This window comes from Coregonus clupeaformis, chromosome 21 (genome assembly GCF_020615455.1).
Source record: "Coregonus clupeaformis isolate EN_2021a chromosome 21, ASM2061545v1, whole genome shotgun sequence".
Classification (NCBI taxonomy): domain Eukaryota; kingdom Metazoa; phylum Chordata; class Actinopteri; order Salmoniformes; family Salmonidae; genus Coregonus; species Coregonus clupeaformis.
The window spans coordinates 19,273,117-19,289,996 of NC_059212.1; the positions used below are offsets into that span (position 1 = coordinate 19,273,117).

Here is a 16,880-nt window from a genome sequence, read left to right on the forward strand (position 1 = left end):
AAGTTTTTCCCTGGTCACAAGGGGCTCTATCTGATCCACTGAGATATTCATCTGTCCACATCTACTATCCTGTAAACCTTAAATTCCATGTTATACATTTCCACCTTAACATTCCTTGTCCTCAATCAACATTATCAATGGAATCTAAACTGGAACAAGATGACAAAGAAGAAGAATTAGTCCTCTCCCTCCTTGTATTAACATTAACTGATACATCTCTAACTGTAATCACATGCATGTTAGTAATCGTTTGTACAGATCTTAAAATCCATCCCCGAAAAATTTGAAAACAACACCCCATAACTATTGCTACAATAATTACTATGGCCACTAGAGGACCTAGAATGCTTGCCATCTATGTTCCTATTGAATTACCACTAAAAAAAAAACATTGAAAAGACTTCAACAGCATTCAAAATACCATGTATTCTTAATACAATATGCAAATATACCAATAAATCCTCATACCATCAGTACTACCCCCTTTTTTGAACACATGAGTCACAACGTGATTCATGCTTTCAAAAACAAAACACCAACATTGTTTATTAAACCCTAATAAAAATTAAATTAAAATGACAACATTGGATAATACCTCAACTTACTTCTATCCCGTAAAGTAATCCAAGATTAGTACACTTAACTAGCAACAAATATCCCTCATTCAGGATAGCTCCCTCTCTTTTTAGTTATTTTATGGTAGGATTCATATATATTATTACCAAATTATAAACTTCTTCACAATTATCCTTATCATAACTAACCCCCAATTCAGCATGCCTCAAGGATTTACAGTGCGGGTGATCAAGTCACACTATAAAGCCAGGACAGATTGCAGAGGTCATTGAAATCATTCAATGAATTGTTCCATCCAATAAGTATACTAAACATTACCAACATTCAAAACCTTTCATAAATGTTATGTACCCCAAGTGTACATTAAATCCTCATGACATTTATTCTCATAAGAAATCATGTATACCCAAAACTCAGTCAAAAAATTAAAAAACTTCATAAAATTCACTGTGTGTGCTCCTTTAAGACATATCACCTTTGACCTGTTGAAACTCCTAACACTCAAAATAACAACCCTTTATAAACATCATACTAGGTGTGTTTTGTTTTTATTTGAAAAACCCATTTGGAAAACAAAAAAAACAAACATGGCCAGGCCTTATTTAATTTGTTAGCTCCCTATTACAACCTAAAAATAAGAGTACTTAATTTTACTAACTAGTCCACCCTAGCCCTGGGCAATATTCCAATGAGATAAATAAATCCCCTTTCTCCTGGAATAGAAAGTATACATGTCGTTAACATATAATCAACAATCCAAAGATAGTAATTACACACAAAACCTGCTACATATATCCACAGTCCTCTATCATCAATAATCATTTGTATCAATCTAACTCCTCATAACTACTCCATAAAAATATTATATAAAACCTCAACAACAAAAAAATTTACCACTCAAAATTCCTCTGAGTTTACAATGATTATGTTGAATTGATTACCCTTCAGATCATATCCTCTTTAAATCTCACCATGATTATTGAACCCCTACATCTGCTCCTTTTGATTCCATATCAACTAATCCATTATCGTTTACTTTATCAGCAACCTAGGAAATATCAGTTTCCCCTTTTATTATTCCTAACTTCCCTCTAAATGTCAAATGTCATACATTATCCAATACAACCACGTACTCCTCCTAAGTAAGACTATATATCTTATCCCCTGAATCGATTTAAAAATTGTTTGATACGTTGTCTCCTACTTTACCCTTAACATAATACTATAGGAGACTTCCATCAATCCTGGAATAAATAAAAAACGCCCCTTCACAAAACACTGGATAATACCACGTTTATTAAGTTAACTACACCTTCTACTATAAACCTATAACCCCTTTCTAGTAATTGTATCATCGCTAACTGTTGCATTGATGTTTTAAATATAAACCTATTGTTTCATAATCCAAAACCCACAAAAAGATGTCCACTTAATCCATCAGGCCAACAGCAACAACTATCTCCCATCGTTCAACGTACTATAAACAGATTATCGTTATCAGAAGTAATGAACCTTCGTCATAACTCACCGCTGTTTAAACAAACTATATAATGTCATAATAAAATGATCAATTATCAAATATTGTTCCTTATTCAACTGTCTCCACAAAGCAATACTACCTAATAACATATTCTCATTCACCTAAATATAAATAATTACTTCTATTAAACAATCCCATTCAACACCAAGTCAACCTGTCTCATCACCCAATTAACTTACTTACTTTTTAAACCCTCTACAATATCTATCATACTCTACCGCTAATTTTCCTTATAACGGTACCTCAACAGATGACAAATTACTGTGAAGTTATAGTCAAAACAAATAAAACATCCAATTCAAAGCTATGCAACTTTAATTACTATGTTATACTATTTGTTGGTAAGACAATCCCTTTCACAAAATGTTTATCAAGTCACCTATTAATCTATGTCAATATCCACAATGTAAAAGTTTTGCTTTCTATCCCTCTCTGGGTTTGAACCAGGTACCCTCTACACATATCCACAACATTCACCATCGACACACCATACAAATCCTTGCAAAGCAACTACTTCCAGTTCATAGAGCAAGTGACGTCACCTAATGAAAACCGCACTAGCTCTCACCGCTAACTAGCTAGCCATTTCACACCGATAACATTCAACCCCCTATGATTTCCTTCTCCACAGCAACCATTGACCTTGTACACCTAACGTAACCCATAATGTCTCTTACAGCGCTCTCACGTTTCAGCAAGCCCCAATGGTTAACACCCGCAGACAAAAACATGGACATTCTTCCATGTTTTACTAGTAGACAAATTAACACACTCTCAAACAGCGTTCTACATTAACCTCTTTCATGGGGTTTAAAAACTAACGTAACAACATTAACCATCCTAAATTGCTCTAGTAACGTCATGTATGTTCAGTTTATTTATTACGATAGTACAGTGGGGAAAAAAAGTATTTAGTCAGCCACCAATTGTGCAAGTTCTCCCACTTAAAAAGTTGAGAGAGGCCTGTAATTTTCATCATAGGTACACGTCAACTATGACAGACAAATTGAGGAAAAAAAATCCAGAAAATCACATTGTAGGATTTTTAATGAATTTATTTGCAAATTATGGTGGAAAATAAGTATTTGGTCAATAACAAAAAATCTCAATACTTTGCTATATACCCTTTGTTGGCAATGACACAGGTCAAATGTTTTCTGTAAGTCTTCACAAGGTTTTCACACACTGTTGCTGGTATTTTGGCCCATTCCTCCATGCAGATCTCCTCTAGAGCAGTGATGTTTTGGGGCTGTCGCTGGACAACACAGACTTTCAACTCCCTCCAAAGATGTTCTATGGGGTTGAGATCTGGAGACTGGCTAGGCCACTCCAGGACCTTAAAATGCTTCTTACGAAGCCACTCCTTCGTTGCCCGGGCGGTGTGTTTGGGATCATTGTCATGCTGAAAGACCCAGCCACGTTTCATCTTCAATGCCCTTGCTGATGGAAGGAGGTTTTCACTCAAAATCTCACGATACATGGCCCCATTCATTCTTTCCTTTACACGGATCAGTCGTCCTGGTCCCTTTGCAGAAAAACAGCCCCAAAGCATGATGTTTCCACCCCCATGCTTCACAGTAGGTATGGTGTTCTTTGGATGCAACTCAGCATTCTTTGTCCTCCAAACACGACGAGTTGAGTTTTTACCAAAAAGTTATATTTTGGTTTCATCTGACCATATGACATTCTCCCAATCCTCTTCTGGATCATCCAAATGCGCTCTAGCAAACTTCAGACGGGCCTGGACATGTACTGGCTTAAGCAGGGGGACACGTCTGGCACTGCAGGATTTGAGTCCCCTGGCGGCGTAGTGTGTTACTGATGGTAGGCTTTGTTACTTTGGTCCCAGCTCTCTGCAGGTCATTCACTAGGTCCCCCTGTGTGGTTCTGGGATTTTTGCTCACCGTTCTTGTGATCATTTTGACCCCACGGGGTGATATCTTGCGTGGAGCCCCAGATCGAGGGAGATTATCTGTGGTCTTGTATGTCTTCCATTTCCTAATAATTGCTCCCACAGTTGATTTCTTCAAACCAAGCTGCTTACCTATTGCAGATTCAGTCTTCCCAGCCTGGTGCAGGTCTACAATTTTCTTTCTGGTGTCCTTTGACAGCTCTTTGGTCTTGGCCATAGTGGAGTTTGGAGTGTGACTGTTTGAGGTTGTGGACAGGTGTCTTTTATACTGATAACAAGTTCAAACAGGTGCCATTAATACAGGTAACGAGTGGAGGACAGAGGAGCCTCTTAAATAAGTTGTTACAGGTCTGTGAGAGCCAGAAATCTTGCTTGTTTGTAGGTGACCAAATACTTATTTTCCAATTTGTCTGTCATAGTTGACGTGTACCTATGATGAAAATTACAGGCCTCTCTCATCTTTTTAAGTGGGAGAACTTGCACAATTGGTGGCTGACTAAATACTTTTTTCCCCCACTGTATGTCCATAATACTTCTAACAAAGCTCCATTATCCCTAGTTTAAAAAAAAATATTTCTATAATTGTCTTAGTTCCCTTGCTTCACTTCCCATGAATATAAGACATTCGCTTTTCTGTGCGTCCTAAACTACATTCAAATTTCCCTGTAATCAACTAAGATCATAGCCACACACTGAAACCATCACTCCGCCTTTATCAGAATGAATGAGATCTAGTCAACTATCCTTTCTAAGTAGGCTACAAGTAACACCAAACACCTGCTGTAGTTTACCATCATATATTGAAATGATCTATTTATCACGATCCAATTTATTTATAGACATATTCCACCATTCTCACTCGTTTAATCTAGCAAAACCTTATTCAATGCCCCAAAAAATTACTACCACGCACTCTTCTCTCCATACCCGTTAACATTTTTACATTTTAGTCATTTAGCAGACACTCCTATCCCGAGCGACCCACAATTAGTGAGCTCATACATTTTTTATACTTACACTAGCCCCCCTTGGGAATCTAACACACAACCCTGGCGTTGCAAGCACCATTCTCCACTAACCGAGCTACAAGTGTCCTGCTATTTAAACCACACACGCTTCAAATCATACATTCAACATCACCAAACCAAATACTCTGTCGTACCCATTCAATCAACAACACATCAGCAGTGAAATTTACACTCAGAAATGCAGATTGTTACTCCATGCCATTGAAATGATAAATAAATTCCACAAATAGCGCCATTACAATGATTTCTCATCTTACCCTCTGATACAAAATGAAGTTCCATCACTTTACTACGTTAGCTCTACCATGATAATTAGTTCAATTGAACCCTATATTGGCTTTGTACTATATTATACATTACGTCTAAAACAACATTACTTATTGTCAGTTTATTCCACTATCACATGATCCAACAACGGTATAAACTTAGAAAACCCATATGAATGACTTTCCCACCCATTACGTACGTCTACGTTTGGGTGAGCAAGTTTAATACAGACATGGCACTCTAATTATGATTTTGTCATTACCATTTCCAAATCGTCATAACTCCTTATAGAACATTAGAAACTTCTAGATACTGACCTCAAATAAGCCCTTCGTAGTGTTTTTAACCATTCTTAATCGACCCAAATCTCTACAAACATTTCCCCAGCGGAACCAAAAAATAAAAATAAAATAGACTGTAATTTCCCGGACACTGCTCTGCCTGTCCAGAAAATATAGCCTAAATTGCTCTCTAAAATAACGTCAATCTCCATGCCACACCTTGCATGCAATATTAGTAATTAAATACTTTACATAAAATCCCCATCTGTATTAAAATGTCATTTGCTTATTTCTGCCATTTTGGTGCTAGTATTCAATATGTTACATTACATTGGCTCCATCTCCTGGCCATTTTGAGTAATTCATCCACAGGACTTATTGTCACAGGGCTTGTATAACACGGTTGAGGCCTTGAACCTCTTCCCGACTAACACTGTATGATGATTCTTTCGCACCAAAGTATTTTATAAACTTTATGATGATTCTTTCACATCAAAGGCCTTAAACCTATTTTATGAACTTTATGATGATTCTTTCACATCAAAGGCCTCGAACCTATACCAAGGATTCTATTTTATAATGTCGTACACTGCATAATCTCGTCATGTTGAGGACTTGAACCTCTGACCTTTCTACGTTCGTCTACCAAGGACGTTTATCTCTCTGAGGACTCGAACCTCGCATCTTTCTACGTTCGTCTACCAAAGACGTTTATCGCTGAGGACTCGAACCTCGCATCTTAAAGATGTCTATCCTGTCGTCACGGGACTGACATAACCCATCTATCTTACTTTAGGACACAAATCTAACTTATCATAATAAAAGAGCCTACACCCAATGTTGTTAAAACCCATTCTACTACTTCTGTTTTGTGTTTGGTCCTTTACTCAGACCAAACTCTGTTTAGAATAATAGCACCCTATTATCGTCAAATTTAATTAACTCCTTACATCTCATTACATAACTCAATACAACTCATCGTCCCCCTTTAAAAATATTGAATTTTAAACGTTCATTACAGTTCAGCTTTACCACAGATAAGCAGATTTTGACATAATCAAAAAAATGAAAGTCTGCTTACCTGTTAGTTGAGCTGTAGACTGTATCCTGTTCGTGAAGACGCCAATCTGTTATGATGAGTTTCTGGTATTGAGAAGTTCAAGATGCAAGAATTTACTTAGACATTCTGTGGAGTTTTTATACCAAGTATTTATTGGATCACGAGCTCGTGGGTTCATCTAACAAACAGACATGGCTTTGCCCTTCGTCAGTTGAACTAACTTGAACAAAGGAAACACTCTACCTTATATACCTTCTATTCCCCTCTTCCTGGCATACATCTGGTAAGTTTCCATGGGCACTCCCTGTCTTTGATGTTCATCACTCTTTACCCCAAGTCACTATCCTGCCCATCACTCATGCTATCCTAAACATCACTAATCTACCTTGACATAATGGAATGTAGACTTCATGACCCCAAACCACTTATCTCGTAACTCTACCTCTGTCCTCACAATACTATGACATGACATCATTACAATAATGATCAGTAGTAATCAATAGGGTTAAAGTACAGTTTTGTCTGTCCACGAAGAGTAGGTATAAATGTAAAGTTGAAGGCTCATAAAGGCATTGCGTGATTTTTTTTATGGATAGTCGGATGTACAGTATGTTTCCTTGTGTTACTACATACAGGACCCTAAGGTATTTTTTAACAGCCTTCAAAGAATGTCAGAAATTCAATGCGTCCTCACAAATATATTAGAATTTTAGCAACCATGTAGTCGCAGAGTGATTTCTACATATTGCTCCTATAACAGTTTGTTGTTTTCCACCTGGGGATATTAGCTTAGCTTTCTAACTACGAGTTTGGGCTGATTTCTTTTCTGGTCCTCTGTAGCTCAGTTGGTAGAGCATGGCTCTTTCAACGCCAGGATAGTGGGTTCGATTCCTGGGTGCACCTAAACGTAACAAATGTATGCACACATGACTGTAGGTCGCTTTGGATAAAAGCGTATTATATATTTTCATTTCAGGAATTGATTTACACGTGGGATTTGAGTAGCATTGAATTCCTTTTGTAATCTAAGAAGAGCCTTGCTCGGGTATCAGGGGCTTACATCTTTGTTTCTCTGTCTTCCCCCACTAGTCTGATGTGTGAGAAACGTATCTTTGAGACGGTGAACAGCGTGCGCCATCCGTTCCTGGTCAACCTCTTCGCCTGCTTCCAGACGCAGGAGCACGTGTGCTTCGTCATGGAGTACGCAGCCGGAGGAGATCTGATGATGCACATCCACGCTGACGTCTTCTCCGAGCCCAGGGCCATGTGAGTGACACCAGGGTCCTTTTCATTTACATTTTAGTAATTTAGCAGATGCTCTTTTTCAGAGCGACTTACAGGAGCAATTAGGGTTCAGTGCCTTGCTCAAGGGCACATTGTCAGATGTTTCACCTAGTTGGTCTTTAATCTTTTGGTTACTGGCCCGACGCTCTTAACCGCTTGGCTACCTGCCGCCCTGTTCATTAGGCAGAAAACGTTTTGATGCAGTGCGAAACAGGGAGGAACTACCTGGATTTGTTCAATAAGAACACTGATTTTCGTTTTCCTTTTGCAAAGGTTTTTGCTACTGTATGCCCTACTCAATATACACATTTTATGCAAAGCAAGCCATAAAATCATGACTTGCATTTGTAAAAAATAATACAAAATGCAGTCTTTTATTTTTTTGTGGTATAAAGGCTCACTTGCTTTGTGAGCACTGACGCTTTTGCTACTGCATAGATTATTTTCAGGAGCCCCCTCACCAATAATACTGGTGCAATTGGCTTTGAGTGTCTTAAGTGCTCACCTCCATATCCAGTGTCTTGTATTCACTTGTAACCTACATCATATTAGAAAGTGGATTCTCTCCTCCAACTAATCCAGCTATTGTTTTTTTTATTCTCTTTCGTAGATTTTATGCCGCTTGTGTCGTATTGGGATTACAGTTTTTACATGAACATAAGATTGTGTACAGGTAAGCATAATTCCATTCACTGGATGAATATATGCTCAGATATAACATAAATTGATGGTGATACTCGTGCTTCTACATCTGCATTACTTGCTGTTTGGGGTTTTAGGCTGGGTTTCTGTATAGTACTTTGTGACATCTGCTGATGTAAAAAGGGCTTTATAAATACAATTTGATTGATTGATTTTGTTTTACTTTCAGAGATCTGAAGCTTGACAATCTGCTCTTGGACACTGAGGGCTATGTAAAAATCGCTGACTTTGGCCTTTGCAAAGAGGGTAAGTGGGACAAAACAACCTCAACTTAATGTCACTTTTCCAACACCATTGAATGTAAAATAAATGTATAATAACCTAAATCTGACTCAGTCAAAACCTTAACTCTATCTAAGGTCTCTGCTGATCTGAAACTTATGTGGGTGTCAAATGTACATACCTGGTGCCTCCCGAGTGGCACAGCGGTCAAAGGCCGCGACCAGGAGACCCATGAGGCGGCGCACAATTGGCCCAGCGTCGTCCGGGTTAGGGGAGGGTTTGGCCGGCTGGGATGTCCTTGTCCCATCTCGCTCTAGCGACTCCTTGTGGCGGCCAAGCGCATGCACGCTGACTTCGGTCGCCAGCTGTATGGTGTTTCCTCTGACACATTGGTGCGGCTGGCTTCCCGGGTTAAGGGAGCAGTGTGGCAAGAAGCAGTGCGGCTTGGCGGGGTCGTGTTTCGGAGGATGCATGGCTCTCGACCTTCGCCTCTCCTGAGTCCGTATGAGAGTTACAGCAATGGGACAAGACTGTAACTACCAATTGGATATCACGAAAAAGGGGTAGAAAAGTACCCCAAAATATATATTATAATAATAATGTACATGTCTGGGTGTAAAGTTTCTGTACTAAATATGGTTATGTGTATTCTGGCAGGAATGGGGTTCAGGGACCGCACCAGTACGTTCTGTGGCACGCCAGAGTTCCTGGCCCCCGAGGTTCTGACGGAGACGTCGTACACGCGTGCCGTGGACTGGTGGGGTCTGGGGGTCCTCATCTTTGAGATGCTTGTTGGAGAGGTTAGTTGGTCTCAACTTCTCACCTGTCATATGGATACCTACTCAGTGTTATGACTGGTCAGTACTTTGTCAGCTCTGAGAACAGAATATTTTAGAATATTGGCATTGAAATGACAAGATTATAATATTTGTCATGACCTTTCTAACATTATATACATAGACGGTCTGGTCAGTACATTCCATGTAAAAAACTATTATATATCATTGATTGTATGTGAAAAAATCTTTTTGGCCCGCCCCACAGTCTCCCTTCCCTGGGGATGATGAAGAGGAGGTGTTTGACAGCATCGTCAACGATGAAGTCCGCTACCCAAGGTTCCTCTCAACGGAGGCTATCTCCATCATGAGAAGGGTGGGTTCTGGATCCCTTAATAAACTAACCTCAAATTGCGTCATTGAATTACAGCTTGGATGTTTATTCTGCTTTGTTATGCTCTTTTTGTTTGTAGCTTTTGAGGAGGAGTCCAGAAAGACGTCTGGGGGCAGGAGAGCGAGACGCAGAAGAAGTAAAAAAACATCTGTTCTTCAGAGTAAGGAAAGAATGTTCTACTTTCTCATATTTAATACCTAGGTGTCTGGTTAGACCGTAAACTCTCCTTCCAGACTCACATTAAGCATCTCCAATCCAAAGTTAAATCTAGAATCGGCTTCCTATTTCGCAACAAAGCCTCCTTCACTCATGCTGCCAAACATGCCCTCGTAAAACTGACTATCCTACCGATCCTTGACTTCGGCGATGTCATTTTCAAAATAGCCTCCAACACTCTACTCAGGAAATTGGATGTAGTTTATCACAGTGCCATCCGTTTTGTCACCAAAGCCCCATATACTACCCACCATTGTGACCTGTACGCTCTCGTTGGCTGGCCCTCACTACATATTCGTCGCCAAACCCACTGGCTCCAGGTCATCTATAAATCACTGCTAGGCAAATCCCTGCCTTATCTTAGCTCATTGGTCACCATAGCAACACCCACCTGTAGTATGCGCTCCAGCAGGTATATCTCACTGGTCATCCCCAAAGCCAACACCTCCTTTGGCCACCATTCCTTCCAGTTCTCTGCTGCTAATGACTGGAACGAACTGCAAAAATCTCTGAAGCTGGAGACTCTTATCTCCCTCACTAACTTTAAGCATCAGTTGTCAGAGCAGCTTACCGATCACTGCACCTGTACACAGCCCATCTGTAATTAGCCCACCCAACTACCTCATCCCCATATTGTTATTTATTTTGCTAATTTGCACCCCAGTATCTCTATTTGCACATCTTCTTCTGCACATCTATCACTCCAGTGTTAAAACTAAATTGTAATTATTTTGCACTATGGCCTATTTATTGCCTTACCTCCATAACTTACACACACACTGTATATAGATTTTCTATTGTGTTATTGACTGTACGTTTTGTTTATCCCATGTGTAACTCTGTGTTGTTGTTGTTTTTATCGCACTGCTTTGCTTTATCTTGGCCAGGTCGCATTTATAAATGAACCTGGTTAAATAAAGGTTAAATAAAAATAAAAAATAAAAACAACACAGCCACAATTTTAGGCAATGTGGATACCACAAAATTACATACAGTGGGGAAAAAAAGTATTTAGTCAGCCACCAATTGTGCAAGTTCTCCCACTTAAAAAGATGAGAGAGGCCTGTCATTTTCATCATAGGTACACGTCAACTAGGACAGACAAAATGAGGAAAAAAAATCCAGAAAATCACATTGTAGGATTTTTAATGAATTTATTTGCAAATTATGGTGGAAAATAAGTATTTGGTCAATAACAAAAGTTTTTCAATACTTTGTTATATACCCTCTGTTGGCAATGACACGGGTCAAACGTTTTCTGTAAGTCTTCACAAGGTTTTCACACACTGTTGCTGGTATTTTGGCCCATTCCTCCATGCAGATCTCCTCTAGAGCAGTGATGTTTTGGGGCTGTTGCTGGGCAACACAGACTTTCAACTCCCTCCAAAGATTTTCTATGGGTTTGAGATCTGGAGACTGGCTAGGCCACTCCAGGACCTTGAAATGCTTCTTACGAAGCCACTTCTTCGTTGCCCGGGCGGTGTGTTTGGGATCATTGTCATGCTGAAAGACCCAGCCACGTTTCATCTTCAATGCCCTTGCTGATGGAAGGAGGTTTTCACACAAAATCTCACGATACATGGCCCCATTCATTCTTTCCTTTACACGGATCAGTCGTCCTGGTCCCTTTGCAGAAAAACAGCCCCAAAGCATGATGTTTCCACCCCCATGCTTCACAGTATGTATGGTGTTCTTTGGATGCAACTCAGCATTCTTTGTCCTCCAAACACGACGAGTTGAGGTTTTACCAAAAAGTTATATTTTGGTTTCATCTGACCATATGACATTCTCCCAATCCTCTTCTGGTTCATCCAAATGCACTCTAGCAAAATTCAGACGGGCCTGGACATGTACTGGCTTAAGCAGGTGGACACGTCTTGCACTGCAGGATTTGAGTCCCTGGCGGCGTAGTGTGTTACTGATGGTAGGTTTTGTTACTTTGATCCCAGCTCTCTGCAGGTCATTCACTAGGTCCCCCCGTGTGGTTCTGGGATTTTTGCTCACCGTTCTTGACATCATTTGACCCCACGGGGTGAGATCTTGCGTGGAGCCCCAGATCGAGGGAGATTATCAGTGGTCTTGTATGTCTTCCATTTCCTAATAATTGCTCCCACAGTTGATTTCTTCAAACCAAGCTGCTTACCTATTGCAGATTCAGTCTTCCCAGCCTGGTGCAGGTCTACAATTTTGTTTCTGGTGTCCTTTGACAGCTCTTTGGTCTTGGCCATAGTGGAGTTTGGAGTGTGACTGTTTGAGGTTGTGGACAGGTGTCTTTTATACTGATAACAAGTTCAAACAGGTGCCATTAATACAGGTAACGAGTGGAGGACAGAGGAGGCTCTTAAAGAATAAGTTACAGGTCTGTGAGAACCAAAAATCTTGCTTGTTTGTAGGTGACCAAATACTTATTTTCCCCCATAATTTGCAAATAAATTCATTAAAAATCCTACAATGTGATTTTCTGGATTTTTTTTCCTCAATTTGTCTGGCATAGTTGACGTGTACCTATGATGAAAATTACAGGCCTCTCTCATCTTTTTAAGTGGGAGAACTTGCACAATTGGTGGCTGACTAAATACTTTTTTTCCCCACTGTATGTAGGCTCCTGTTCATTAGACTTGCCTAATCTCGGTTATTGACGCAAACGGTTTTTCTCATGAGGTAGATGATACAGGACAAGTCTGTCCTGAGAGTTGACATAAATTCACTATTTCCTCACCCATTTTCTCTCTCCCCACCAGAATATGGATTGGAACGGACTACTGGCCAAGAAGGTTAAGCCTCCGTTCGTCCCGATCATCCAGGACTCCAACGATGTCAGCAACTTCGATGACGAATTTACCTCAGAAGCGCCCATCCTGACCCCGCCCAGAGAACCTAGGGCGCTCAGCGGGGACGAGCAGGACATGTTCTCTGACTTTGACTACATCGCAGACTGGTGTTAGCCCCCCCCTTCTCCCTCCTCAAAAACGCGTTGAACAAACACACAATTGTGAGCTACAGTCAGTCAGCGCTGTCTACAATTTTTTTAACGCCTCTTTTCCAAACCAACGTCGCAAGACAGGGGCACAAACGGCACTCTGCCATTTAAAGACCACCACCCAACTCCACAACTGAACCCCCCTGGTTTATTTTTTAACTAAATTAGGAACATTTTGCTTCTCTTTAGAAACTTTGGGAAAAAGAGGAGGAAGGAGGCCTCCAGCGCATGTCGTGTCGATTGTCTGACCACTGAGAATGTTGTCAAGTGAACTCTGTCAAAGGAAATGCCGGCAACATAACAATCAATGTCACGGTTCGTTTTTTTGATCATGTACAGAATATTATTCCTCTGTATTTTTAACAAGTCATTTCGCAAGCCCTCTGCCATAACTAAATGACTTATCTCTCTGTAAGGGTTAACATGTCTGCCATGTTGTGTTACGAATGATGAGTGCTTTGAGCATTTTATCACTGAACCGTCACTTAAGGTAAAAGACAACAAACATCTTGACTACTACTGCCTCTTCACTTGAAACCCAAGGAAGGTCTCCTTTTTAGTTTCTCCCCACACTTTTTTAAAAGATGCCTTAAAATCTTCCTGTTTCTGCTACCAAAGCTTAGAGCTATGTCTACGAATAGAGCCCAGAAAAGCTTTCTTTTTGAACATATGATCATTACACAAAAGCAGTGCGTCCAGTGTTAGTCCTCATGGTATTACAGAAACTAAATCCCTCATGTACTGTGACCATGTCAGTTTTATATGAGCTTTAACTGTATTGTTTAAGGGTAATGTTTCTTTTTGTAGTGCTGTATGGTTGTTGAAATACAGTATAATTGAAGCGGTAGAACATTTCTAGACTACACAGCATACCACACGTCAAAGGAGACTGCACTGTTTTAAACGTGGTCATTTGGAAGGAGCACACACTACGGAGACCTATCTGACATGGCTCCTTCTGGTGGATTCCTAGCACCAAAAAGCAGTGGCCATATGTATCAAGCGTCTCGGAGTAAAGTGACGATTTAGGATCCGTTTTGCCTTTTGGATCAAAATACATATTTTTACATGGACAAGGGGACCTGATCCTAGATCAGTACTCTTACTCTGAGACCCTTGATATATATACGGCCCCAGATCTCATTCTTGAGGGATAACAATTCATTCAGCTAGCAATGTTTTACTCTTGTGTGTAGAATCAATTCCTCTAGCATTTCTAAAAGAGTTGGTCAGTTCCAATCGAATCAGAAAATGAATTTAGTATTTCTGTTGAATTTCCATTCACTCCCTAAATTGACTGAGTTGAAATGGAATTGATCCCAACTTTGATACTGCAATCATTCTCTTAACTGAAGAAGATACAAGAGCCAGAAGATTTCACAGCCTGCAAAGATTAGACTTGGTCAAATGATGGATCTGAAGTGACTGATACAGTACAGCTGATTACCAAAACCCATCCCTCCAGTCCTGACAGTGGGACTATGGAAACCATAATGACAGAGTGAACCTATGTGTAGGGAGAAGTTGCCTCTAGGTTAAAGTTAGGATTGGGGAAGGGTAACCTAATCCTAGGGGAAACTACTCTGGAGCGTAAACTAAACTCAGTGCCAGTTTGTGCAGACAATATGTAAATTAATCACTACAGGGGAGGGCAGGGTATATTATATATATGTACACACAATTAAACTGAAAGCACTAATTTTATCAATATATTTTTTAATGATCTATGTTTAGCGTAATTATGAAAATAGATTGTACAGTTTTGGGGGGGCTGTTTGAGCATGTTACAAAGACAGACAAGCTTTCTTTATGGTACACGACATTGAAGTTACACAAGACTGTTGAACCTGGTGTAAAGAAGCATTTTGCAGTCGTCGTATGTCGCCTATCATGAATGCACAAATTAAACATTGTTAGAGTGGTGCTACTTCCTTTGCATATTGTATTCTATTGGTGTCAGCACATCACTTACAAAATTGCTGTCTTTGCTTTGAGAATCTCCCCAATAGAACTGGCCATCAACATACTATGGCAGTCCACTGTCCATCCATGACCCAGAGTATATATATCTTACTGAATTCAGACCATAGAGAGACTCATCTTTATATCTGTGCCATTATAGCGTCTGTGACAGCAGACGGCAGCGCCATTCAGGCTACAACCCATAGGAATCTCCACGCAGGTGACTACGTTAAAATGGCGCTGCCCATGCTAAAACAGCCTTTTGGCCACTAGAGGCCTCTCATTCTCTATAGCCCCCTTTATACCTGGTTCTAACATGCATCCTTTGTCCTGATCTTGTCCTCATTCTGATTGTGCCCACATTTTTAGACAGGTGTAGGTGATTAAAAGACGCATTTTGATCAGATTGTGCTCTTCCTGACCACCCCAGGAGGTAGTCAGGCACGCATTGTGCCTTGATATCTTACAAGTGTAGACTGTTCTGGACAGTGAAACCTTTTACATCATTATTCTGTCTTTTAAAATCATTGACAGGTGGCAACACTTATGGCGTCAATATCGCTTAAAATAAATATTTTGAAAGAATAACTGTTAAATAATTTGCATACAGGGATGAACCAGGAAATCGTCAGAGGACGAATATGAGGCACATTTTAATAGGCTCCCACCATGTGTTGACATATTTCTGAATATATGGGCACAATCAGAATGTGGACAAAATCAGGACAAAGGATGCATGTTAATGCCAGGTATAAACGAGGCTTACGACTCAGACCAAGCTGGAGCTGGCTTTTGAGAAATAGCATGGAATTATACTGAACAAAAAATATCAAACATTTCAAGGATTTTACTGACTTACAGTTCATATAAGGAAATCAGTCAATTTAAATAAATAAATTAGGCCCTAATCTATGGATTTCACACGGCTGGGCAGGGGTGCAGCCATGGGTGGGCCTGGGAGGGCATAGGCCCACCCACTTGGCAGCCAGGACCAGCCAATCAGAATTAATTTTTTCCCACAAAGGGGCTTTATTAGATAGAAATACTCCTCAGCAGCCCCCCTCCCCCTCAGACAATCCCGCAGGTGAAGAAGCCGGATGTGGAGGTCCTGGGTTGGTGTGGTTACATGTGGTCTGCGGTTGTGAGGCCGGTTGGATGTACTGCCAAATTCTCTAAAACGACATTGGAGGTAGCTTATGGAAGAGAAATGAACATTCAATTCTCTGGCAACACCTCTGGTGGACATTCATGCAGCCAGCATGACAATTGCATGCTCCCTCAAAACTTGAGACATCTGTGGCATTGTGTTGTGAGAAAACTGCACATTTTAAAGTGGCCTTTTGTCCCCAGCACAAGGTGCATCTGTGTAATGATAATGCTGTTTAATCAGCTTCTTGATATACCACCCCTGTCAAGTGGATGGATTATCTTGGCAAAAGGAGAAATGCTCACTAACAGGGATATAAACAAATGTGCACAACATTTGAGAAAAATATTTGAACATTTCTGGGATTTTTTTTATTTCAGCTCATGAAACATGGGACCAAGACTTTACATGTGTTTATATTTTTGTTCAGTGTAAGTGGATAACTAAAATGTGATCTGTCTTATAAGGATCTACACCTCTGGCAGAAGAGTAGTTGGCACTCATTTACCTTCATTAATCTAGGAGAAGCATTG

At 40.2% G+C, this 16,880-nt stretch overlaps 1 protein-coding gene across 1 annotated transcript in view; it reads left to right on the forward strand.

The window, feature by feature from the left end:
- The window catches only part of LOC121535019 (serine/threonine-protein kinase N2-like), a 57,004-nt gene extending 41,839 nt beyond the window's left edge, over window positions 1-15,165 (forward strand). Inside the window, exons 16-22 of the mRNA XM_041841681.2 lie at window positions 7,754-7,930; window positions 8,559-8,621; window positions 8,820-8,896; window positions 9,530-9,672; window positions 9,917-10,024; window positions 10,122-10,202; window positions 13,000-15,165. Coding sequence (XP_041697615.2) covers window positions 7,754-7,930; window positions 8,559-8,621; window positions 8,820-8,896; window positions 9,530-9,672; window positions 9,917-10,024; window positions 10,122-10,202; window positions 13,000-13,203 — 853 coding nt within the window. The 3' untranslated portion in view covers window positions 13,204-15,165. The remainder of the gene's footprint in view (window positions 1-7,753; window positions 7,931-8,558; window positions 8,622-8,819; window positions 8,897-9,529; window positions 9,673-9,916; window positions 10,025-10,121; window positions 10,203-12,999) is intronic.
- The last annotated feature ends 1,715 nt before the right edge of the window (window positions 15,166-16,880 follow it).